Here is a 26913-nt window from a genome sequence, read left to right as displayed (position 1 = left end):
CCAGCTACCTTGTCATAGTCTGGTGCTTTGTAGGCCTCACAGAAGAGATGAGTGAGGAAATACTTTTAACAAGGCTAATTCTGATTAATGACAAGTTCTAGATTACTCCAGTTTCCAACTTGCTCTTTCTTTGTAAGAGGTTTCACTTAGTCCCTCTCCTACAGGCAAGCCTTGGACACTTAAGTGGACTCTGTGATATCTCATCAAGAAGCACACTCACTTCATCTGAGTTCGATCTACGAAGCCTGCAGCCTGACCGTCGTCTCGAAAATCTGCTAAAACATGTTAGTGCAGAGGACTTTGAAAGGCAGAATGAAGAAGCCCGGAGAACCAACAGACATCCAGAGCTCTTTGCCCTCTATCCAAGAGTGGACGAGGTAAACTCATACTTCTGAAACTCTCCTTAGCTGGTTTGCAAGTCAAAGGGAAGAGCACTTTCAGGCAGTCTCAGTTAGATGAACTCCATTCCAGTAAATATTCTTTCTTCCTTAAAAAATGAAATGCTTGCCAATTGGGGCAATGCATTATGGTCTTGTCTGGTTACAGAGTTAAGGTTCCATATAGAATTAATAACTGCTTAATAATGTGATTAATAATAGGAAGATGCTGTAGCTATACGGCCAGTTCCAGACTGCCCAAAGGAACATCTGGGAAATAGGATCTTGGTGAAGTTGCAGACTCTGAAGTAAGTATCTTCCTATGCCTTGTGGTTTCACCAGCCTTCATGACAAACTTCATGTCACTTTTACATGCTAATTGTCTCGTAACATACAATATATTTACATCATTTAGAGTAGATTTCTCAGCACCCATTATAATGCAGACTTAATGTTGCAGTTCTGTTTGGATTCTTCACTTTTTTCTTTCTTTGTCTTGTTTTCTATGACTACACATTGAAAGATTTTCTGAGAGATAAACTATCCAAGAAAAACAGGTCCATAACTGAACATTTTTAGGAACCAATTCGTATGCTCGTTGTGTGGTGTTTTGCTTCTTTTTAAATATGGAAGCAATCTATAACTAGAATAGGACGACAAAGTTCCTTGAAATATGGGAAAGTCCATCTAAACAGCTAACTTCTCCCTTGTGCTTCTTAGAACCACTTACTTATGTACCCATGTTACAAAATTGTTTAGGAGGTTATCAGAAAATATGAGGACAAATTCTTTGCTACATCTAATAATAAGTCTTGGATGTATATGATAAGGAAGGCAATGCTTAGGGGGAAAAAAGACCTGTTTCAAGCTCCTCAGTGCTGTGGGTGGTTTCCTGCTGGCCAACTCTAGTCGTAGCCTCGGCATTACTGTAAACTCTGCCAAAGGCCTCAGAATCATAAGGGTACTGAATTACCTTTACTATGCCTTTTGGTTTGTTTATGACCACATTCCTCATGCTGAAATTTTGATTCCTATGGTATCCATGTAAGACTGGAGAAATCGCCCATGCTGGGGGAATCTTCCAAAAGAATAAACCTCCCCCTCCCCCCTCCCCTCCCCTCCCTTAGCTTTGGGAGAATTGAGATCTCTCAGATTATGCCAATCTCTACTTATTTCATAAAGGAAATGCCAGATACAGCCTCTATTTTTTATTATAGAAGGTCACAAGAGTGATATGTTAATCAAATACTCTCTCTCTCTCCTTTACAGGTTTGATATAGAAATAGAACCATTGTTTGCATGCATAGCTCTCTATGATATAAAGGAAAGGAAAAAGGTAAGAATGCAACAGAGCAGAACAAAGAGCAATAACAAAGCATAAATATTGTATTGGTTAATAACTGCTTTTTTCAGGTGAATTTCATTACAGTCTGAAAATACTAGAATTCTTGGCCCCATATCTTATATTTTGTGACATTTTTGTCTTTTGAAGGATTAATTTATATTATGTTGCCAAAAATAAAAAATGTATTTGTATGTATTGGAAATATGCTAAAATTCTGCTGCCATCCTTATACAACAACAATTGGATGTTTTGGATGCTTAGAGCAGATCCAAAGCTTGTTTATAACATGTCAGTCCAGCATGTGTTCTCTGATTATTTTTGGTCCCTCCTTTTCAGAATGTAGTCATGAGGTAGTCACACCAAATGATCACATGCTACAATGCCATGAGACACTGTGTGATGCAAGGTGGCATCAACTTCATTGGGGATCAGGCTGTAACGATGTAATCCGATATACATATAATGTTGCGTGTTTGCAAACTTTAATTCCTTGTTGGTGGGGGAGGCTATTTTTGTTCTTTGGTGGGGGGAAGCTTGCATTACTAGCTATTGTTTTTAGACTCTAAAAGTACCCTTTCATATAATTTAACTTTTCAATGAATAATAAATTCATGGAAATGTTGTTGTTTTAAAGATCTCTGAAAATTTTCATTGTGACCTGAACTCAGAACAGTTCAAAGGATTCTTGCGATCTCACACACCCACTGTTGAGCTATCTAGTCAAGCAAGATCTGCAGTATTTTCTGTTACTTATCCTTCTTCTGATATCTACTTAGTAGTAAAGGTATGTGTCAATGCCACTTCTGTTTTTTGCTGGTTTTTAGCCCACAGTTTCTGACCATAGACATAGTTTGGGTTTATAAAATTTTCAAGCAAAAATGTTGTGCTGCCTAGACTTTTTGATATCCACGATAGTGTTGGTGTAAGAATCTACAGACGTATCTCGCTGCCCAGCGTTGTAGTTCTGCCAAACTTTCATGGTTCCCAGTGTGACTATCCAAAAGAAACTTAAAAGCAAAATCAAGTAAACCATTTCTAATTTTGAATAAGAGTCATTGTTTCTGAAGTTGTCACCTGATGTTTTATGGGACTATTTCTTTTTAAACCTCAAAATGATGTTGGTGAGCTTCTCCTTTCATTTGGCACTAGATTTCCCTTGATTCTAACCCAAATACAGTAACACCAGTTTGGTTGTTCTGCTGAATACTAGGTTTTTTTTTTTTCAATCAGTAAGCACTGATTGAAAGCTAGGGGAGTTGTGATGATGGATTGTTCCTAGAAAAAAATCACAGACAATTTATATTATTTAATATATTAATAGTCTTAGTAATGGGTTAATCTTATGACTATAGTCCAGTTCTTTTATAATGGCAGACAGGAAAATAATTTCTTTCTTTCATGTATGGTTTTTTAATTCGTGGTTGTCTGGTTTTGTTTTTTGGGTGTTATTTTCTTTTGGTAGATTGAAAAAGTCCTTCAGCAAGGAGAAATTGGAGAGTGTGCAGAACCCTACACGGTACTAAAAGAAAGTGAGGGAGGAAAGGTACGTATGATGATATCATGGATGTTAAATGAAAACAAGCAAACAAAGAGGAAAATAGTAAAAAGAGCATCTACTCCTATTAAAATCTGCAAAGTAGTGAATGGAAATAAGTCTTTTGTTACATATATAGAAAATCCTGGCTCAGGTGATTGACTGAAAACAGGTTATAGGTGAAGTCAATACTTTTTATTTACTTCTCCAGAAATCAGTGCCTAGGACGTTTTAAGCAGTGCCAAACAACAGATGACCACATTTTCCAAGGGTAATGTCCACACATGGTACAAATATTTGCGCACACATGGCATTGATTTGGGTGTGTAAACCACCTCCTTGCATGTGTATATAGCCAGTTAAACACTATCACTTCAAATATTTCTGTTGGTTCAGTTAACCATTATTTATCTCTTGAGAGGGGGATAGTAGTGTTTCTGGAACTTTGAAATGTATTACCATGTCAGAGTTCAGAAGAACAGTTATATTACTGTTGATCATGAAATCTCTTGATTTTTTTTATGATGAATATCAAGGTTGTCACTCTGGGTGCAAGGTCAGTAAATAATGATGTTCATGGAAACCAGGTAAATATCTGCCTGTCCCTTATTTACATATAAAAACTTCACAAGCCTTTGAAAGAGTCAGCAGAGAGAAGTTTTTAACTCTGAATGATGCAACAAATCTCATCTGCTGCATATGAACTGAGTTGCTTGCACCACACCAGTTCCTACATTATACAGTGATAAATGCTTCAGAAATGGAGGATGAAATTTACCCGTGTCAGTACAAGGCTTTTACAATTCTGAAGCTCCGTCTTAAAGGTGGACCTGGGCTTAAGTGGTGCCTATGCCTTGCACTGGTGTTTCTCATCGTGGCTAATCTCACCCAGACAGACAGACAGAGAGACAGGGACCATCATTACCACTCTGTATGCTGAAAGTAGCCTTGCACAATATATACTTCATATGAGAAGGACTCTCACTCTAGTACCATTTGCTTTAGATAAATAATTTAGAAAAGATTAAGAATGCACACTGAAAATAGTTTTTTGCTGCTTTGTTTTGAAGTTAAATTTAGGGCTTTTTCATGTATTGATTTTGTGTGTGTATGTGTGCATTTTTCTTTTAGAGCAAAGAAAAAATTGAAAAACTGAAAACCCAAGCTGAGTCCTTTTGCCAACGTTTGGGGAAATACCGGATGCCTTTTGCCTGGGTTCCCATAAGCTTAGCCAATTTCTTTAACATTTCAACACTTGAAAGAGAAATACCCGAGGCAGAAAATGTAAATGGTAATAATTTAAATATTGTTTTTAATGCAAAACAAATCTTTACTAATGGAAATATTAGTAAGCAATCTGTCAGTGGATCAGAGTATTGTCATCAGCAGGGATCCTGGTTTTCTCTGATTAAAAATTGCAAATTCACTGATTTAAAAACTGCAAATTCTCTGACTAAAAACCCCAAATCCATGATAAAAATTAAAGGCCCCCACAGTCCCTCCCAATGCTGCTGGTGCCCCGCACTCCCCCCCACAGTCTCAACAGCCCTCCTGATGCCCCTTGCAACAGACCCCCAGACATGCAGAGACAGACACTGACACCCACCCCAGCAGGTAAGCGTGTGTCAGGGGAAGGGCAGGGCGGGGGAAAGGGAAGGTGCTGGGGGAGTAGATCAAGAAAGGTGGGGTGGGGGGGATGTGCCCACTCCCAGGATCGGGGCCAGAGGGTGAGGGCAGGGGTGCCACTCTATGAGCCACACACATGCTGGCTGGCCTGATAGGAGGTTCGCACATGGAGGCCGCCACCGTGGAGCCATGCCCTTCGCCCCTACATCCTAGAGGTAAGTGGGGCTGTGCTCCGGCCGCATGCTAGCCTCCCTCTCCCCCTCCCCTGGACAGCCGGCCAGGCAGCATGTGTGCGGCCCGCACATGGCGGGCACCACCACACTGTGCCCCGTATCGCTTGCCTGCAAATCCCCCCGCAGAGGGTCACTCCTGCCCTCACCCCCTGGCCCTGCTCCCAGCTGCAATGTGCTGCCTGGGGCCAGCAGCACCCCCAGCTCCCTCAGCCCCCAAACCATCTTCCCCAGCCCTGCCCCACAGCCCCACTTACCTCCATGCTCCAGTGGCAAAGGGCGAGTGTGAGCCTGAGCCCGACCTTGGCTGCTTCAGAGGCTCAGGCTTGGCCCTCCCCCCTCTCCCTCCCCTTCCAGGCAGGGCTGGGGGGTTCCCGCCCTTTTTGCAGTTGGCTTTTGCAGACTGGAGCTGTGTCAGCCTGCAAGAGCTCTTTGCAAAAGCGGAGAATCCATGGATTTCTTTGCTAAAAAGAGAAATCCACGTTTTCTCCGATTAAAAACAGGGAATCCATGGTTTTCTCTGTTTTTCTGTGGGAAACGGAAAACCCAGATCCCTGGTCATCAGTTTCAGAATTATAATTGCTCAGTTTCCCATTTCTGTCTCTAAATAGCCATAAGTTAACATGCTTAGCTGGAAAACCTCCTAAATGTATTCTTGTGTATATTCTGTGGATTCTCACCATACCTGTTCTATGCCTGATTCTGATTCCTCACTAGTTCTAGCATCTAAAACTTCTATGCTAGTTCTAGAATAGAAGAACTTCATTAACAACAGTGATGTTCATCTAGATTTAGGCTGCTGTGAGATCACAATAAAGCCCTCCAAATCACCCACAATATGTGTATGATGCTCAGTCAGGGTACTTACAAAAAAACCCCAACAGGCTCATCTCCCATCATGTCATTGGCCGAAGCAACTTATAGTGGTATGCTCAGCAGCACCAGTGAGGTCCACTTCAGAAGTCATTTTGTACTTACATTTTCCATCAACTCAATTTAAGAGTAAATGTAGGTAATGTCTTTTGATGTTTCCTACCCAATACTGCAGGGCGCTTGCAGTCTCTTCTTACTAAGTTTTAATGAATCTGTTTTGCTTTAAGATGGACCTTATATTGAAACAAAATAAGATTAATTTTAAAAAAATAATAATTTACACTTGCAGGGAAAAGCTCCATTAGTGACAGAAAAACAATGGTGCAACACACCAGAAAGCTTTCTGAGAGAAGCCTTACCTTAGAGGACAGTTGCACAGCATCAAACTTCAAAACAACCACCATGACAATCAACACCTTTTTCAAACAGGTACTGCATGACCTTTATTTTAGAGTATGTATAGCATTACATTGTGTTGATAAATCTGGACACAAAAGAGAACAGAATTGGAAAAAATACTGTGGTAACAAGCAAATGGGACTTATCCTTTTGTTCCCCCCATGAAGCAAGCAGTTACCTATTGCTGTCTTTAGATATATGCAGTTCACAAAAGTAGATAATACTATGACTGACCCTATTGATTTGTATCTGTTATCTTGTATCAAATAACTTTATGAAGTTTATTAATTTATCTTTACCCGGACAGGAAGGAGATCGACTTAGTGATGAAGATCTATTCAAATTTTTAGCTGATTATAAAAGATCTTCCTCCTTGCAGAGAAGAGTTAAGTCTATACCAGGTAAAAATCTTTAGGGTGTGTAAGGTGGGTATCTACCTTTCTTAAATGTCTGTGAAAATCCCAACCTTAATGTGCAGTAATAGCTTGGGTGTTGAGCCTATAGTTTGGAGTGTTAGACCATGTTTTAATGACTAGACTAAGCCAACTATTAATTTGATTTGCTTACTCGCTCTTCTCAGTAGATACAAATCTTTAGTTTTTAGGCGCTGAAATTTGTTCGCTTGTATCAATAATTTATAGCAAATTGATTCGAGGTTTTTGTCTTAATCAGTTTTTGAGGAGAAAATGATTAAAATAAGCTCTTCATCAAGCCTTGCTGTTGATCTAAAAACATTTTGAATAGATCAGATTAACAACCTTGACTTGCTCTTCCTGTTAGTTGATTCAGTGACCATTAATTAAGATAGGCAAAGGTTAAGTTTGGTCACTCACACTGGTGTGACCAGCAAGTACTTTTAAATAGACTAGGTTTTCATCCCTTTTGGGTTGCTAAAGATGACCTCTAAAAGGTGAACTCAGTGTAACTGATGTAAAAGTGACCACTGTGCTTTTCAGACAGCAGCTCTGGGCTGTGGTGAACTGCTTACAGTCGGTGCATAAGTCTAAAGCCTAATTATGACCCTTCAAATGTTAACATTACTAACTCATGCTCTTTTGATCCCCAATGGTGGGAGGGAGAGATGGATACCTCCTTTTGTGAAGATCTTCAAAATATGATTATCTCCTTTTAGTATCAGAGATAGTTAGTACTGCTTTTATTTTCAGTTTCTCTCTTTCAAAAATGTTCTGCCTTTAGCATGCAACAGATGATAAAGTTAACCCAGCATATCAAGTTCCTTAATCCCTGTCAACTTGAATTTGCAGAGTAGATCAGTGAAAATAGTGCTTCTTATCTTACTGCATAGAGATATCTACAAGTTACTTCCTGTGTTTCCAGATAACAAATACTTTTTCCAACCAAGTTTTGTTTCTCTTGAAGTCTTCAAACTACAAATAATTAATACTTCTGATTGCAACTTTTGATATTTTGGACAAGCATTTGGTTTGGTATTTATTCTTTTGGTTTGTTTTCTGTATTATATTGCTTTATTTGGTGGTGTTCTAAATTCCTTCTTACTGATGAAGTGCTGATCTTTCACTGAATTTTTTTCAGGACTGCTTAAATTGGAGATCTCTCCAGCTTCAGAAGTCCTCAACTGTTGTCTCACCCCTGAGTTACTGCCAGTGAAACCATTTCCTGAAAACCGTAACCGTCCTCAGAAAGAGATTCTGGAATTCCCCATTCGAGAAGTCTATGTTCCCCACACCATCTATAGGTAACGATGAAGACATTTTCAAAAGCACTTAAGCATAAATCCCATTATCTTTTTGTGTACTTAAATGGCAGTTTTCTGCAGCATGGCAGCTTGCCTGCCCCCTCACCCGCCTTATAGCTTTGGACCAGCCCAGAGCAGTGAAGGTAGAGGTTGGGGCAGGGGGGTATTCTTCTGTAGCAGTAAGTCTGGGACATCAGCCACTGTGGGAATCCATTGCAGTAAGGTCCCATGCAGGAGGAAGGCTTTTCTCCCAACACAGATATATTGCCTGTTTGTGGCTTAAGCCAGAGCTATCTAATTGGTGGTCCACAGGCCACATGTGGCCCCCAAAGGGTTAGCATGCAGCCCACAGGCTTCCATTTGGCAGCCCCAATGTTGCTTCTTCTGAGACAGCCAGGTTCTTCAGGCCCTCCTGTCATCCTCTAGCCTCTGCTTCCTGCCCCCACTCCTGGGGAGTGGGACAGCACAGTGGAAGGAGTCTGGAGTGCCCATGCTGCTTGTGCAGTGAGGGCTCAGGAACAAGCTGCTCACAGTGCACTCAAGAAAGACAGAAGCCTGGCTGCCTGCACTGCAGGTGGACATGGAGCTGGCAGGGGCAAGAGTGGGGAGGGGTGGTACTGCCTATGCTGCATGTGTCATGGGGTAGGTGCTGGGCTGCCTGTGTGGTGGGGGAAAATGTACAGGGAGAGGGGATTGCTGATATGGTGAGTGACCCTCTGTCTGTGGCCTGCACCTTGTGCATACCATGGCCCCAGCTTCCCAGAAGTTGAACAGCCCTGGCTTAAGCTAAAGCAGATCTAGGGAGTCAGTGCTTTGATGAAGAAAATGCAACATTTCTGCTAAGATTTTTTTGAGAAAAACTAACCTGTTTTTTGTTATAGGCTACCTATTATTTTCAGGTTTATTTTACCCTCTTGTACTTGAAAGACAATCAGTACCTAGGCTTAGAACTTGCTATTTGCAGTGATGTTTCTGTTTCTGTCCGTAACTAGTCAGGGAAAGAGAAGTCAATTCTTTTATAAAGCTTACCGTTATGCACTAATTATTTAGTCTTTTAACTGTTGGAGATGAAAAAAAAATTCACTGACTATCTGCTTTCTTCCTGCTCATACTGCTTATTAGGCCTGTATGAGTAGACAACTATTTGATCCAGCTTCGGATCCAGCTGTTTCAGATGCCAGGGATCCAATCCGGAGAAAGTTGTGCCTTCATAGTAACCACTTTTTGTGGCAGTGATCCAAAGCTTTTGTTGATTGTAAAATTACAGAAAAATAGGGCTGGAAGGGACTTCAGGAGTTCAGCTACTCCAATCCCCTGTTCAGCACAGGAACCTATCCATCTGAACCATTGCAGACAAACATTTGTTTAACCTGCAATTAAAAAACCTCCAATAATAAAGATTCCACAACTTTTCTTTTTGGATTTCTTAACCATGCATAGAGTTAGAACGTTCTTTTTATTGTTGCAAATGCAGAATAAATAATGCCCGGGTCCATGCCAGTGAGCCAGGCTTCTTACACATCTAGACTAGGGACAGAAATTACACATAAACTGGTATAATTGATCAGAAACTGGTTCAAATCTGTAATACAATAGAAGTGCAGTCCACATAAACTGCTTTCAAAGTGGCTGAAACTGATTTAACATAAACCTGGGTCGATGTAGTATCAGATAGAACTGATTTAGGTTGAATTGGTTTACTGAACTTCTGTCCCAGATCCCCTCCAGATTCAAGTTAACTCTCAGTCCCCCAGCAACCTAGGATGCTTCGCACCTCCCCTGCAAGCCCTTCTCGAAGGGTGGGCGGGCTAGCCTTGGCCCAAGCTGTCTGCTCCTGCCGAGCAGGGAGGCCTGCTTTAGTTTCCCCAGGCTTCTGGCTTGAGCCAATACAGGTATGTGGCTGCATTTCCAGAATCAAAAGTGAATGTCTGTTTACTTTCTTATTGCTTCAGTCTAAAAGGCTTAGACTAACTTACAAAGAATGAATTGATTCAGCCTCCGTTTTTTTGACCATCTGCACTGAGCCCTAAAATTTGAAAATAAGTTGAGATCATTTCAGTTCTAATCATTTGCTCTACCAAATAAACCTGCTGATCATTGCCATCCATTTTCAGGGCTAGTGAATTTAATATTCTTGAGCAGATTCCAGGTTTTTGTCTATATCAATCGGTACCTTTCTGGGGTCTGAGTGCTGGCATCAGGTGCCTTCACTCAGGATCTGGTTCACCACACACTGCACCAGTTCTGCTTATATAAAGTAGCCCACAAGACACTCATGTTTCTTACCTTGTGTAGATTAGATTTTCATGTGTTGTGGCCCCAATCCGTTGCCACATCAGGGGCATTTCTCTGACACTACATTTATTGTTAGTATGTTGAGAAAGAGGTTACTAGCACACATCCTCTAACTTTTGTAATGCTGTTGGTACAAGGTATCTCACCATATTTGTCAGCTTGCCATTGTCTCTCTGGTGAGAGATTTCCCTCTCTTTCCTTCCTTTATGGATCAGCTCCAGGGATTCTCTTACTATATAGAATGATAGAGAAATATGTCTGGAAGGTATCTCAGAATAGTCCAACACTGCATTGTTTATTCTTGTTTTATTTGCCAAGATCCTAAACCTCTAAATTTCATCCCAGAATGCAGGTCCTGCTCATGTACTATGGTCAGGGTTCTGTCATTGGAGCCCCTATCATGTTTCTCCCTCTCCTGTTGCCTCCCTGCTTCTTTAAAAGATCTCAGGAGAAGGTAGTTTTTAAAGTACTGCTGTTGGAAGAGGGGATGTAACAACATTTCACTTCATTCCACAGCCACAGATAGCTGTCAGGGTACAGCATGACTCTGCTTCTGTTCAGTGTATGCATGACATGTGACTGTGTCCATGCATATGGTTTTCTGAAGTTATTCCACTTTTTCTAAAATAAAAGTTAACACATTGTGTAATATTTTGTGGCATTTGATACAAGCCAAGAAAGAACAACATTTCAAAGAATAGCAGTCAGGTGACACAAGACTCTCTCCCTATACAGCTTATTACAGTGCTTCCAGTTGAGTCGCCATGCCTGACATCCCATAACAAAATGAATTATGTAATATAGAAGTAGTGAAAAATTATGCCACAATGGCATGTAGATTACTGTGTAGTCACTGAGATGAGACACTGAATAAAACACACATTTCCTTAAACTTCCTTAAAGCACAGACTTGTGCAAAAGCATTAAAAAAAATTAAAATGCAAATGTTATGGTCAGAGATCTAGCATGCAGTTACTGCACCCTGGGCAGCAGTAGTGGCCAACATTTGTGCCCTGTCAATATCAGTGCCAGTGGGGCTGATGTCCTGGTCACCAACTTCCTGGTCACCAACCCCTAGTTATGCTACCGGTTTTACCTCAGATACTTTCAGTTTCTTAAAATATTTGGGGGTAACTACAGTTAGTATTATGAAGGGAACCTCTTTTATTAGTGGGTTAGCAGATTTCTATCATTCAACATGCATACAACAACATTTTTGCAAACCATCCCAGGAACTTGGCTATACAGGTTGTTTAAAGGAGAAAAATGATTGACAAAGACATCAACTAGCTCGCTAAACTTGCATGCTAAACTTCAAAAACAAAGCAGAGACCTGATACTATCATGTCTGCCTTTACACTTCATGAGTCACCTGTAAAATGTTTCAATCCTGGAGTTTCCTCTTTTGATTCTGATAGTGCTGTTTTCTGCCTTTCAGAAAAATCTGATCTTTTCTTCTTGATCTTTGTAGTTCTTCAGATGCCTTGTTAGCTTGCTTTTTGGCCTACAGTATGTAGCAGCAGAACAACATCAATAACAGTGCGATGTTATTAATAATAAAAAAGAAAATTCCTAGAGAAACAGGGTGCATCTATGCATGCAATTAATTCAACTGAATAAACTCCAGCACAGTTCACACTGGAGTTTTATTGCTCCTGGGCACCGTGTTTACGTGTGTGCCTGGGACCACTGCAAGTTGAACCAACTCAGAGCAGCCCTGGTTGGCAGGAGGTCCAGGGGGTCAGCCTGCCAGCCTGGGGCTGCTCTGACCCAGTTCAACATGCTGTGGAGGGGCTTACTGGGACACAAGGGTGCTCCCATGTGGGACTAGACAGCAGGAAGCCCCCACACTGTAGCACTCTTATGCCCCAGCCAGCCCTGTCAGTATTTACAAGTACATTGCAATGCACTAAATAATACTGCCACAGGATAGTACTTGTGTTTACAAGTAATAACCTATGGTGTTTATTAGTTTACTAAGGTCTAATAGGGCCACACATGTAGACACTGAGACTTTACTGCAGAGCTAATTAAGCAACTCCACAGTAAACATCTCATCTAGATGCATCCATAGAATATGAAAGTTGCTCATAAAGCAAAGAGTGAAATTACAGGAGACTTTCCGTAGAAAAGTGAGCATGAATCTACAGAAGGCATTTCATTCCATGAAACCAGCATGTTTGCATCCTAGGGTTTTAGAGCTGTCCTCTGTTTCTAATTAGAATTCTTTCAGTACTCCATCTGCAAAATACCCTACCTGTAAAAGGGTATCTGAAATACTCTCACTGAAGCCTTACAGGGCTTTTTTCTAATTAAGTGCCCTCCTTTAGTTGTAGGTGTTCAATAAATTTAACTTTACAGTTCTTGAACAATAGTAATTGGAAAGCAGCATATGTTTACCCTGCGCCACATATTGAACAAAAATAAAGATGCTGCCTGGCCTAAAATGCTGAGCGGTAGCCACAGACATCTCATGTGAGGAATAAAATGCAGAACAAAACAGACCAATCCATTCTCAGATGATGCAATTTCTAGATTCCTGTTTTAAAAAACAAAAATTATATGTATATCAAAAGCAGAATAAATGAGAAGTCACCAGTCCCCAGAGAGACGCTTCCTCAAATCTGGAGAATTATGCCTTCTGTGCTATGATTCAGGAAACTATATCACTTCCTTCCTTCTATGGTTGTTCAGCTATAATGGCAGCTCTGCTGGGGAGGTCTGTGCCCTTGTCCCTCCCCTCCACCCCCCTCAGAGTTGCTTGTGCTCTGAGCGTACTTGGAAAAGAAAAATACTTGTACTCAGGTGATCACTCAGTCTGCTGGTTTGGTCTTATCCTGGGACAATAGGAGAAGGCTCCTTTTGACCACATCCACTAACCTTGCTCAGATTCACAAGGGTAAGCCACAGGTCTGGCAGGATATTTAGCCTGATCCTGCATTTTCCTTTCCCTAGTTTCACAGGTATAAATGAGACTGAGGAGCTGCTTGAGTATAAATGGGAGCAGAATGTGGCCTGTAAGCACATATACTTGTTGGGGTAACTCTCCTGCTGAGATATGTAGTTGGTAGAGAGCTCTCTGTTTACATGTAATTTTACATATCTTTCACCTTAAATCATGTCTAAATGTAAAACCTGGCACTCAGGGACATTATGTGGATTTGTGATGCCCTTTGTAGAGCTATGGATCCATAAAGCAATGGATGGATTGTAGAGTCTCCCCTATATGTGTTTTTTCATCTCTGACAGGTGTGATATTGATAATATTCTTCATTTAATAAGTCATTCTACCAAGCATAATTCAGTAGAAGTTACCAATATTTTTTTTTCACTTTGCTTAGCTCTTTTACAACATCATGCTGGAGAGAACTTAGCTGAATAGGACTTGTATATAGAAATGTAAGTAGGAGATTGCATTAGTTTGTGAGGCTGGGCACACCAGTGTTAGCAAAATGAAAGGCAAGTCACACACGTGTTTGTCTAGTAAGATGTGCTACTGTGCCTACAGTATGTCTCGGATGACAAACCTGCTTAGGCTATGGGTATGGGCCCATAAATGTGTTGTCATGGAACAACTTGTTAGCTACTCCATGATAATAGCCCCTTGTCATGTTCTTACCCAACAGTGAATGGGAGGGTAGCTTACGCCTTTCTATAAGTATGCACATGGGCATTTAGAGTAGATTTGCTGATATGCTGTAAATTCAAAGCTCAATTTTTTTTTTTTTTTAAACCATAACCTATGCTCTTAACCTAACCTAATTCCACCATAAAGCATGCAATAGCTCTCAGTATTGCAATCCAAGCTGCAAAATATTACAGTACATGGTGATAATTACAGGAATCCGGGTTCCCATTTGCCACATAAAAACATGATAAAACCTGGATTTGCTCCTTTTTAAAGAGAAAAACCCAGATTTTGTCTTTTTAAGGAGAAAAACACAGGAAACGGTGGGTTTCCCCTTGCAGGCTGGCCGAGTTCCAGCCTGCAAGGGGCTGGGGGGAGAGGGAGGAGGGCAATCAGCAGGGGGCACCATGTACATGTACACATGCACATAGCCACCAGGCAGCCTGGAGAGCAGTTCCCACAGCTCTCTGCAGATAAGTTTGGGCTGGGGGGGAATGGAGGCCCCCATAATGGGTTGGGCAGGGTGGGGGCTGCTTCCCAGTTTAGGTGGTGTGTGGGGATTACACAGCCTCAGCGCCTAGGTAGTGAGTGGGACAGGGTCACGGGTGGCTTGTCTGGGGATTAGGGGGGGCTGGCTCACTACTGCTTCATGCTTTCCCAGGGAGGGCATGGAGAGCACGTGTCTCCCAGATTTGTGCACAAGGTGGGGTGGCTTGCCCTCTGTGGGCTTGGGCTCGCTGCCATCCTCCCTGGGCCTCCGGGGCCCAGCAGGTGGGACCTGGAGCAACAGATTCGGGTGGAGAAGCTAGGTGCCACTGCCACAAGTCCTGCTCTGCCCTGGTGAGGCACCTCCTGTCTGCCCCTCAACAGTGGGGGTGAGGGTGGCAGTGCAGAGTCATGCCCCTTGCTGCTGTCAGGGGGGGTGGAGCTCCCAGCAGTGGCACCAAGCTTCTCTGCCCTGCCATGCTCTGCCTTGCTGTGCCGGGTCCCATCCACTGGGCTACAGAAGGCCCCAAGGGGAGGGCAGCAGGGTGGGGACCTCAAGCCTGCAGCAGGCAGCCTGCATTCGCCCCCTTCCCACCCCGCCCCGGGCTCCACTCCGGCTGTGCTGCCTGTGGGAAGGGGGAGCTGGGTTCTATGCTCTGCTCTGCCACAGCAGCCCCCACCTTCTGTGGGAGGCAGCTGGGGTTCAGGTGCTGCTGGGGGGGTCAGGGGGCTGCAGAGCCAGGTCCCTGGCCCTGTAGCCCTGGCAGCTGGGGGCCCCCTCTATCAGGGCTGTGGGGGTAGGAGGCTGTGGGTGGGGAGTAAGGGACAGCAGCAGAACCAGGGGGCTGTGGATGGGGTCTCAGGGAGGGGCAGTGGCATGGACAGGGCATCAGAATATCAGGGCTGCTTAGCGCCACAAAGCAGTGGAGGTGGGAGACAGCCTCAGGTGGACCTGCATCCTGGTGAGCAAAGCGGGCAGGGGGAGCTCTGATTTTTCCATGATAAAAAATCCAAAATCAATGCCAGAATTTATAGGTATTTAGAATTTATTTTATTATAGTGACTTGAGGCACTGGTAGGCTTCCAAACTGATTTAAAGTGGTGAATATATCAATAAAATATTGTTTTCAACTGATAGCTATGTATATAGTGGCATTTCATTTTAATCATGGAAGAACATGGGGTTTGGGGGTTTTAATCAGATAATTTGCATATTTTTTACATCAGAGATTGTGCATTTATTAAACAGAGAAAACCAAGATCCCTGGTAATAAATAGAAGGCAGCTTTTATTTTGTTTCAGTTTTTTGAGTCAGCATAAGGAATGAGTATTGCCTGAAAAGTTTTTTGTTTTGTTTTTTTAGTCAGCTGTGTTCATATGGAGAACTATATACAGAGATATTTTTATATGCAGTTTATGATTGAAACAGATGCAAACAGAATGTGAGAAATGGTAGGGAGGTCAGCTGGTATAGGCATTATACTGTATTTCCTACTCATAGTTTCCCAAATCTCTTCATAAGCAATTTCTATCCAAAGGCCAGTCTTATTTGTTATGCTAGTACAGAAGTGATTAGGAAATGCATCCTAACTGTTCAGTATGGATTGGGAAACATAACAGGTATGATTATGCCTCTAGAATATGTTTGGTTAGTATCTTTGCCCAGCTGAAGTTGCTGAGAATTTTGCCATTGGAGCCAGGTTTTACCCTTATATTTTGAATCATCTGTGTATATTCTTGGGCCTTCATCTTGTAAACTTTCCCATGCTGATAGTGATTGACAGACACTAGAAATTAGTGAGCTCCGGGGGAGATGCTGCAGTCTACCTGTGAACAGCTACTTGCAAATTTTGGGGGTTTAACTACAAGTAAAGGGTAGTGCATTTTCATAGGGGGAAAAATGACTATAAAACATTAATAAAAATTGACACCGTGCCCAGACACTAAAATCTACAGTTTAAAAAACTATTAAAAATATCAATATTAATCCAGTAACATCAAGATGTTGTCAAGATGTGGTTGCTACGACCTCGGGAAACATGGAACTGAAGTGTTTGGTTTATTTGCTGAATACCTTCTTTTTTTTTCCTTTGAGCATATCCTTTCTCATTTGAAGTCCATTTCTTTATTGCAGCCTGTCCAGCAATGCTTCCTATATGTTTTGTGATATTAAGAGAGGTTTTAGAAGCTTTGTGTTTGCCCTTGAAGATTTACAGAAAACCACAGGCCAGCTTTCCTGAACAGGGAACTTTTTGTTTTTCATTACATAAAGCCATAATTGTTCATTTATTTATATCCTGGAGATTATGGAATCAGTACCTTTTTACTGCATGAAAATGGTCTTCATCTGTTCCCATATGAAATTGCCTCATAATAAACCATATCACTAGGATCTAGAATGCCACGGGATTGAAGGATTAGCAGAGAATTGGTGTGCCTTGAACTTTCCTTCCTTGGCAAAAGTTCAGATGTAGCTTAAAATGCTACATCTGAATTGTTGTAAGATTTATTGTTATAAGATTTATTTTCTAGCAGCTACAAAGCAATATGACAGCTATCTAATAAAAGAATAAACTTTGGCTAAAAAAAAAAATTAGTATGAATGGCACATCCAGACTCTAGATTTGATATATACAACTATTATGTAGATTATACTGCATTTGATTTGTTGGAAAACAAATACTAAAAGCCAAGGATGATTATATTGACAGAAATCATGACCTTCTCTCAACCCCCCTTTTCCAAGCTCCCTTACACTAAGATGCAACAGGTGTGAAACGTCCCTGTTCTTCAGCAGCCAGATGGGAGGTGTACAGTATTTGCTAGTGGGAGCTTTGCTTCCCCTGGCGTCTTTACTGTCGTCCCTCTAGTGTTGACCCATACAAGCGACTGCTTAGTGCTCTAGGCTTAGGAAAACTGTTTCTTACACAAGATTGGATATCTCCTGCTTATCCTTCAGGCTCAGAGTTAAAGGGCTGGAATAATAGAATAACTGGAACACTGAGGGACTGCCAAGTTGTCTTGTCAAAAACCTAGTTTGCCTCGAGGGGTACCTGAAAACATGAGTTCTCCGTTGTGCAGCAGCAAGGTCTTACTCTTTCTGGCATACTATTTCTACTGGTAAAGAAGTCCTTTCAAAGTTTTCATTTTCTAGGTATAATTGTAACATTAGTCAGAGGGCAAATGCTAGGTTAAGTACTTTTTTTTTCCCTACAAACACTGCATATAGTACTACAAAACCTGCAGATAATAATTGCTTATTCATTTTTTTTTCTTCCTTTCTTTTTCTTCCAGAAATCTCCTATATGTTTATCCACAGCGGTTGAATTTTGCTAACCGAGTGGCCTCTGCAAGAAACATTGCCATTAAGATTCAATTCATGTCTGGGGAAGATCCTGCCTGTGCAATGCCGGTAATTCAAAATAATCTAATGTTAACAGGGGTGTGTTTGTAGCCCCATTCCCCCGTTTGGCAATTCCACATATGCAGAGCCACTGCTTTATCACAGCTCTGGAGCCCAGGGGGTGAGCACTGCTGCTGCTGCCACTGTCACTGCCGCTGTTGTTAATCCTCTCCTATGCCCTGCTATTAAATTCAGTGGCAAGGGTGAGGGTGAACATCAGCAGCATTCACACCCCCCTGCACCCTTCGGGGTCCAAAGTCATGCAAAAGCAGTGCTTCAGCCAGTGATTTGAGAGTTTATCACTGAGCAGAGCTCTGGCAGAGGTTGGCACTAACCCAGCAATGAGTTTAAAGCTTGCTCAAAGTTTGCAGCACAGCCAAAAAAGGCTCTTGCCCCATTTCTATATCTGCTACTGAACAAAAATGCTCTGTGCAGTGCTGTGTGGAGAATGCTCAGCTGCAGAACTGATAAAGCATGTGAATGATGAACTCAGGGTCTTGTACATTTAAGGGGTTTTTAGCAGGCTTTGCATCAAACTAGAATTGTTTCAATTGGAGAGCTCATGTAGCTTGCCCGTTATTTCAGCAAGCGGGCTAACTGCCTGAAGAATAATAGATTAGATTAGAGCCTGCAGTTAGCTTAAAGCAGGAACATACTGCACTGTATTTTGTAATTCTTTTATTTTACAAAGAATAATATTGTATTATATCTCTGCCACCTTAAAAACTCTATCAGCAGATCCATAGGTATTCTCTCTCTCACTGTATTAATCCTGGGGGCTATGAAAATGCAAATATCAGGGGCACTTTTGTCCAGCCTTGGAACTTGGGTCATTGCAACAGAAACAGTTGTACAATGAGGCAGAATGAATAAAACCTTTTCAGTGTGGGCAGTGGTGGCCTTAGGGTTGTTGGGGCCCTGGTCAAGAGAGTCATGTGGGGCCCCTTTAGAGGCTTAATTTTGATAGCGTATAAGCAAGTTGGACACCTGTTGCAATTTTTTTTGGCCCCCTAAAGTATGGGGCAGTTGCCTGATTCCCCCCTCCCCCCCAAAAAGGCCATCACTGGTGTGGGCAACATCCAATATTGCCAGAGTGTGATTTTTTTTTTTTTTTTTTATAAGCAAAGCAGGTATTGCTGGCTGTATTTAAGGTTGCTCAGGACTTCTTATTACAAAAGCTTCTTTTCTGTTTTTGGTAACTTTGAAAAATCTTAACTTCTTGAACTAAAATTTATTATGCAACGTACTTTGCCCTAGTGATTTTAAATTTCAGCAAAAAAATGGGTTCCCAGAATGACATTAGGGAAAAATACATTGTTTTGTCCATGTTAAAAAAAAAAAAAATCAGACTATTGGATTAAGGAGTGTTAGCTCTGGAAGAAGGACTTAGTTTGGCAGCCTTTTATATCAAGTATGTGCCCCTCTCTCTTGCATGAAAATCTGCCCAAATTTGGCCAATTTATAAGACTTAGAAAAAAATGTTAATTCACACATGCTTGGTACAGATTTTTTGGAAAACTGATTTCTCTACACTGAATGATCAGGAGTTTCATCAAAAATACTCTGTGCGTGAGATAATATAGTTCAAGTCTGTAACATAATGCATGATATTGCCATGTAAAACATCTAATGTAAGGTGTCTTGATAAATTGATTATAAATGGTAAAGTTTCGTAGCTGTGTATCTCATCACTATTATTTTTATTTCTTAATGCAGATCATTTTAGGGAAGTCTTCAGGCCCAGAATTTGTGCAAGAGATATGCACAGCTGTCACATATCATAACAAGTAAGTGTATTTATTGTGATGCAGCAAATACCAATCATTTATTCAGGACTACTTTAAATATATGGCATCATCAGATACTACTCAGCCTCCATAGTTTATTTTGGAAAATTTGCACTTAAGTGGAAAAATAGTTTTCCAAAAATGTACTGCAATGAGGATTTGTCACAATTTGAATTTAGATAATCCTATTTGTTTAGATCCTGGACAGAGGTTTTTATCGTGTATTTTTTATTCATTCGTTTGATTTTTTGAAAGTGAATGCAAGACTACTATGTTTGAAAGTTAAGAAATATGTTTAGAAGTATAAAATATGGTTGGGGATTTATTATAATCCTCATTTGGATGAATGAGTGATTCTGACAAAGCTAAAAAGACACTTTCAGGTGATTTCGGTCTCCAGCTTGAAGTGTTTGCAAAACCTTAGCAGAAGGCAGTTCTGAAAGAGTGGGGAAGAAGGATACCAGAGGCTTCCCAGTTGCTAGCACTGTGTTCTCTTCAGGTCAGCAGAGTAGCTAAGTCAGAGATGTATGTTTATTTGCTTAATTTGCTTAATGGAGCTAATTACACAATTGGAGGGGGCTGTCTACATAATTAGCATCCAAGAAGAGCTTAAAAGAAAATGTAGTCTTTCTCTCCGTATTTCTAGTTGTGTAGGTCTTTGCCTTTTTTTTATTTACAGGTCTCCTGACTTTTATGAAGAAGTGAAAATTAAACTGCCAGCTAAACTCACAGAAAAACACCACCTACTGTTCACATTCTATCATATCAGTTGTCAGCCAAAGCAAGGATCCTCTGTGGAGAACCTTTTGGGATACTCAGTAAGTTGGCTGTGAATCATACTTCAGCTTCCCATGCAAACAGTGTTTTAATAGAAATAGCTAACTAATTTTCTCATATCTTCTCTTGCAAGTGGTAAAATCACTCTAGCCAGTTACAACAGTTTCCAGAAAATGATAAATGATTTTAATTTTGGTGTTGCATTCAACTATTTTTGCCTGCATCAAAAGAGTTAATAAGTGCAGATGCAAATCACTGAGCACATCAAATCACTGAGCACATCAAGTGCTGTATAAGGCCCCTAACCTATAAGGACTTAAGGAAGTGATTAAATTAAATACCGTGATTTGTCCTAATTAAGTCAGTGTGCCTACTTACAGTATGTAAAGTTAGACGCACATATAAACCTTTGCAAAATTATACAATATATAGTATATTGCATAGTACATAAATCCAGTGGATTTTTTGGATTTGTTATTATTATACTGTATTCTAATATGCTGTTGCTTATAATTGATATCATGATTAAAGCACTATTTTAAAATTTAATTTTAAGTAGTATCTGTATCTTATATCATGTTCTGACCCTTTCCTAAATTAAAAACAAAACAAAAAAATATAAAAAAACCAGAAGCTAAGAACATGCAGTAATGTTATAATATCCAAAGAGCCTTGTCTGCAATAATGCATATATTTCATCCCTCATAATAGAATTAAAGAATTTTAACTTAAGTGGTTTGCTTATTGTATTATTTGTTCTAATTTTTTGTTTGTTTTTAACATTTTTAAAAGTTTAAAAAAGACAACCATGATGATAGTATATTTTCCAAAAGATCCCATAGTTCTTGATAATATTATGATCTGCAAACAAACAGCAGGATCTTGTAAAGTTTGTCTCTTGTGTGTTACCAAAACATTCATCTACTGTTGTCTACATATAGAACTACCAAATACCTTCATCCCTAAAAACGATGGGATCTATAAACACTCTGTACAAGAGTATATATCAGGATGCTTCTGTCCTCAAAAATTCCTTAGCATCTTTGATGTCCAGAAAATACATACAGAACTTTACTTTTAAAGGAAGATCTCCAGACACAAAAATGCTAGGGACTAAAATTACCTAAAATTATTAGAAGGATGGAAGTGAGATTCAACCTTGAATTTCAACAAAATAAAAATATACAAGAAAAAGCTGCACATTAGGTGTGAAGTTTGAATTATTGTTGTTGGCTCCAATCTTTCAAATTTACATAAGTTCCCTCACTTTCATGTGCATGAATAGTTCCACTGAAGCCAATAAAATTATGCATCTTGCCAACAACTCAGTTTTAGAACTTAATATCTCTTATACTGAATTAAAGAATTTATTCCAGCCCGTGTAGCTTGAATGTGCACCCTCTTTCACCTCTGACAGTAAAATGAATCCAGTCATCAAGCTATGGTTTGAAAGACCTTAATAGGGGTGCCTAGATGGTTCAGTTCATCCCTGGTTAAACTTTATTGAAATCAATGGAATTACTCCAGACCATGATATGTGCTATTCTGAATTAGAAACATTAAGTGTTTGTACACACAGACTCTATGCTTCTGATACAATTTACCAGGGTAAGGTATGCTGGTCACAAAGAGCTGTATGTACCTGTTCTTCAGAAGAGAGGAATTTTAAGTCATAGAAAGTCTGGCTGTGATGGTGTTTCTATGATGGCAATCACAGAATTAAAAAATATAAAGATTTGGCAGAAAATACTATGTGGAGAAAACACTTTTGGTCATTATCTAATCATTGTTCTGGTATGTAGGATTATCACTTACAAGGTAAATAGCCATGATCATATGAAGAAATAAATATTATGTTTTTGCCTCCTCTGTTTCAGTGGCTGCCAATTCTGTTAAATGATCGTCTGCAAACTGGACACTATTGTCTTCCTGTTGCCTTAGATAAACTGCCTTTAAACTATTCAATGCACTCTCCAGAGGTAACAAACAAAATTGCTAAGTGGTAATATTTTTTCCAAATGAAAGCTGCGTCATTAATGTTTTGAACTTTAATATTTGATGACAGACCCATCCCTGTGCTTAAAAAAAATAACTTTACAAAATACCCCACATGTTTTTTGGAGCAATCCAAATAAACCCCAGCAGAAGCATCTGTTTGGCAGATGCCATGATAGGGCAGGCCATGGAGATCTCGTATGTTACCCCAAGCTAGGGGCTTGATTTGTATGACCACTTCTCTGCTCTTGATGGCTAACAGCCACCCAAACGTCCCACAATGCCTGGGGGAGGGGTGTTGCAGAAGCTGTGTTTGGGGTCCTTTGAGAAGACTGGTATGGGAGGGAGAGGGAGTGCTTTAATACAACATAGCTAATGGAAGTCAGACCAAACAGATCCAAACTGCACCACTGCCCTTGGTGGCTTGGCAGACCAGACCAGTGTAGAATAAATAGTTAAAAGAGCTGTGGAAAAGAATGGGGATACTTGGAGAACTTCTTATCTTTTACCTTAAAGAAAAGCACCCCCAAACTTGTGGTTGTTCAGGGTTTGCTGTTTCCCTACTGATAAGGAGATATGCTAGGTTGAGGATCCTATTTTATCTTCAATGCAGAAAGTTCCACCACAGTCACCGCCAATTAAATGGGCTGAAGGACACAAGGGAGTGTTTAATGTTGAAGTGCAGGCTGTTTCTTCTGTTCACACCCAGGTAAGGCATGATCTTTTACTTGCATCAGAAGTTTCATTGAAAAGAGGCTACTAGGGTCTTGGATGACTTGGGGGGGCAGGCTGGTGCATAGGTTGCAGAGCTCTTCTTCTCTAGGTTGCCAGTTCAAGTCTAGTCCAGGCAAGTAGTTTTGGGCTAAATGAGGACTTCATGACTGATAATTTCAGTGTCCAGGGAATTTAGGACTTTATCATGCTCCTAAATGCACTGCCTCAATTTCCTTCCTACCCTCTTTTTTTACCATCCTGGCCATCCTTCCTGAAAGCACTTGGAATGGGAAAAGACCTGGAGTCCAGTGGAGGACAGTTACCCCTGTGCAACAGGCACTTACCTGGATGTGGTATCTACTTGGGCAGGCACCTGTCTTAGGAAAGAGACTGTCATCCACAATAGCTCCTACCCACAAACCAGTGCAGTAATGTAAAGGAATAAATAATGGAGACATTGTAGAGAAAAGCTAACATTTTTGCTTGTTTGTTTTTAAATAATGTGACTTAGTGAGAGTGTGTACCAGATGAACTGAATGAAATAAATGTTGTAGTAGCTCCTTTGAAACACACTTCCTAAAGCTGCTCAGCTTTCTCAAAATTGTGAGAAAATTTTGGAAAACCCTTTTGGTGACTTTTTTCCTTTCTTATCAGCACACTCTGTCTATCTCTGACTAGCTTTTGGTAGCAACTGTGTAGAAAGCCATAACTGTCTAGTGTCATGTGGAAAATACTTCATTGTATTGACAGGACAACCACCTAGAGAAATTCTTCACTCTGTGTCATTCCCTGGAAAGCCAAGTCACCTTCCCAATTCGAGTGATGGAGCAGAAGATCACAGAGGCTACACTGGAACATGAGTTGAAACTCAGCATTATCTGCTTGAATTCTTCTCGCCTTGAGCCCCTCATCTTGTTTTTACACTTGATCCTGGACAAACTCTTCCAGCTGGCTGTACAACCTATGGTCATAGCTGGCCAGGCAGGTACTTATTGAAGCTTGGGCTTTGACCACAAGAACAGCATTGATGTCAGAGTTGAGATGCAAGCAAACCAGGAGATATGGCTGCAAGATGTTTTACACAAGTGGCTAGCTTAAAGTTGATATCTTGCTCAAATTTACCTTCTGGAAGATATTTATAAGACTTTAAGGATATGTGTTTTCTGGATAGTAAGTTGGGGGGGTGTTTATGAGTTTTTCACCCAAGCTGTCCAACCAGACACAGAAAAACCCTTAGACCCACATTTGGAGGTACTTTACACCTGGGCTATCTTATCAGGTTAAGGGATAGGTTAGAAACTGGGTTCTGGTTTAACTCTGATTGGAACTCACCCACTTTGCAATGAGGACATAAGCAAAATCACTTGAGTGCAGATAGAAACAATAAACAGCATTTTAAGTCAGTAATATTGTCTCTGTATTCCTAATAGCCGAAGTACTTTTTTTGAGACATCTTGTGTAGTGTTATAATTAAAATCAACAGAAATGTTGGAGGAATACAAATCTCATGCTCTTGGCTTATAGGCTAATGTCTTCCCGTTAGATGTCAATACATTAGACAGCATCTGATGAAGTGAGCTTGGGCTCACAACAGTTAATGCATCACTGATTTAGTTAGTTTGTAAGGTGCATCTCTCCTCTGCTTTCTCTGACTTCAGACTAACATGGCTAACTACCTCTCACCATTAGAGAGCAGAGTAAGACCTGTATAAGGGGATGCTATTCATCCCACATTTGCCAACTGTAGGGTTGCTAACCCTGCCTCTGAAATACCTGGCACTTGCTGCTGGAGACAGGATACTGGGACAGATGGATCTCAGAGTTGGTCCAATCTTTAGTTCCTGTCCTCAGTTTTGAATTTGTGAGACACCAGATTAAATAATGAATTGCAGTTGTCAATACAAAGAATGTCTTGGCTTGGTCAAATTATACTCTTTCATGTTGAGACTGTTTGTTTTTTTCTCATTTCACAGCCAACTTCTCCCAGTTTGCCTTTGAGTCGGTGGTTGCAATAGTAAGCAGTCTTCACAACAGTAAAGACCTTAGCAAGGATCAGCATGGGAGGAACTGTCTCCTGGCATCCTATGTCTACTATGTGTTTCGTCTTCCAGAGCCTCAGAGAGATGTAGTCAAACTAGGTAACTGCAAAGGCAATTTTCTCTCTGACCTGACCCCTCAGAGTGTAGGCGGCAGAGATTCCTGGTTCTAAACATTCTGCATCATCAGTTTGAAGACAGAGCAGGATCTAAAAAATACTCCCATTTACCAAGTATGAAGGATATAAGCAGAGAAGAAAACAGTGCAGTGGATTGGCACAATTAAATAAATAAATTGGTGGAGCAGGTGTCTGTAGATATAGCCCTGAGCACAGGGAGAGGGGTCCATATACCACAGTGACCCAGAAACACAGAATCCTTATAGATTCACCTAAGAATTTCAGTTCCTAACATTCTGCCTCTGGGCTCCTGGGGAATAGTTGCATTTTCTGCCATGACCCAAATATGGGACAAAGCGTCAGCCTTACCAAGACACCAAAGAAAAGATATATGCACATTGTTCAAGTGAAAAAACTTACAATATGCTGAGCTCCCACCTTTAATGTACTTGGATCTCTCTGTAACCTCTGTTTTGTAAATCTTTATTCAAGATGTACATTTCCAGCCATAAAGCAAGGGACCCCAGACTTCTTTGGAAAGTTGTGACTTTGAAACTAAGCTGAGTGACATTCCTCAAAATGAGGGATAGTGGAGAGAGATGGGTGGTAACTCACTTCAGACCTATACAGGAGTACATAACTTCCTTCCTAGTACCTTATGCTGACTCAGCCCAACTGAAGGGCCGGGGGGGTAGGAGGATGAAGCCAAAAATTAAAAGATGAATAGGTCCTCTTATTCATATATATACAGATTAAAGCTTTGAGGAGGGAGATGAGAAGGGTTCTTACTCCCTTGCACAAGTATTTAATCTGAGCTCAAATATAGTCCTGAATGGTATATGGTAAGTCTCAGGGCTCATCTACAGTTAGAATTTCTGGATAAGGGTGACAACATAGAGTTCAAACCCACCCAAAATCTTTTCCAGAACAAGCTGCTTTGATAGATTTCCATGTGTAAACAAGCTCTTTGTTCCTAATGGCTACATCAAAGATAATACTAAAATTTTAGAATCCTAAAAGACCACTGGGCCTTTGAGTCCAGACATGTGTCTCTGAAATGAAGGGGAAAAGGAAGGAAAAAAGCTGTTGCTCTGAGCTTCTTCTGGTAATATATGGCTGGTTGCTGTGCTGAACAGCTCACTGCCCTTTCTCTGGGATGCAGGTGCTCTTCATTACCATACAGTTGGTCATGTTGGTGGAAAGTTTCAGAAACCGTATGCCAATTGCCCTATGTTTTGGTTTAGGAACACAGGGTAAAATGTTGCATTATGTATGTTGCATTAATATGATAGACAGTTCTAGTAAAAGTCTTTTTTCCATGGCCAGGTACAGGAGGCAGTGCCAATATGCCAGAGTCTCGTTATTACACATTTGGACGCACCAGTGCTATGTCTGTTGGGTCCAGGCTTATGCAGAGCCGGGTAATGAGCTGCAGCAATCCAGATATTGCTGGTACCCCAACAGCTACTGATGAAGAAGTCAAAAACATCATGTCTTCAAAGGTAAGAGAAGAAGAGAGTGTTAGAGTAGCAAAAAGTGGGATGACAATCTTGATTTTAAGGGTTGGACTCA

General features: G+C 40.8%; 1 protein-coding gene across 4 annotated transcripts in view; it reads left to right on the top strand.

Moving 5' to 3' along the window:
- The window catches only part of DOCK8 (dedicator of cytokinesis 8), a 163011-nt gene that overhangs the window by 79552 nt on the left and 56546 nt on the right, over positions 1–26913 (top strand). For 3 of the 4 annotated variants that reach the window (XM_025202973.1, XM_025202972.1, XM_025202971.1), the window contains 18 exons: positions 165–377; positions 600–685; positions 1647–1713; positions 2357–2506; positions 3185–3265; positions 3793–3843; positions 4388–4547; positions 6275–6414; positions 6692–6785; positions 7939–8101; positions 17805–17922; positions 19630–19700; positions 20380–20518; positions 22355–22456; positions 23086–23181; positions 23937–24171; positions 25160–25324; positions 26668–26843. In XM_025202973.1, coding sequence (XP_025058758.1) covers positions 165–377; positions 600–685; positions 1647–1713; positions 2357–2506; positions 3185–3265; positions 3793–3843; positions 4388–4547; positions 6275–6414; positions 6692–6785; positions 7939–8101; positions 17805–17922; positions 19630–19700; positions 20380–20518; positions 22355–22456; positions 23086–23181; positions 23937–24171; positions 25160–25324; positions 26668–26843 — 2307 coding nt within the window. The remainder of the gene's footprint in view (positions 1–164; positions 378–599; positions 686–1646; positions 1714–2356; positions 2507–3184; positions 3266–3792; positions 3844–4387; positions 4548–6274; positions 6415–6691; positions 6786–7938; positions 8102–17804; positions 17923–19629; positions 19701–20379; positions 20519–22354; positions 22457–23085; positions 23182–23936; positions 24172–25159; positions 25325–26667; positions 26844–26913) is intronic. The other variant, XM_014519464.2, reaches the window with a different exon arrangement.

This window comes from Alligator sinensis, unplaced genomic scaffold (assembly GCF_000455745.1).
Source record: "Alligator sinensis unplaced genomic scaffold, ASM45574v1 scaffold308_1, whole genome shotgun sequence".
NCBI lineage: Eukaryota > Metazoa > Chordata > Crocodylia > Alligatoridae > Alligator > Alligator sinensis.
Note: the sequence above shows the minus strand (reverse complement) of the source record. Positions and strands in the feature narration are given on the sequence as shown.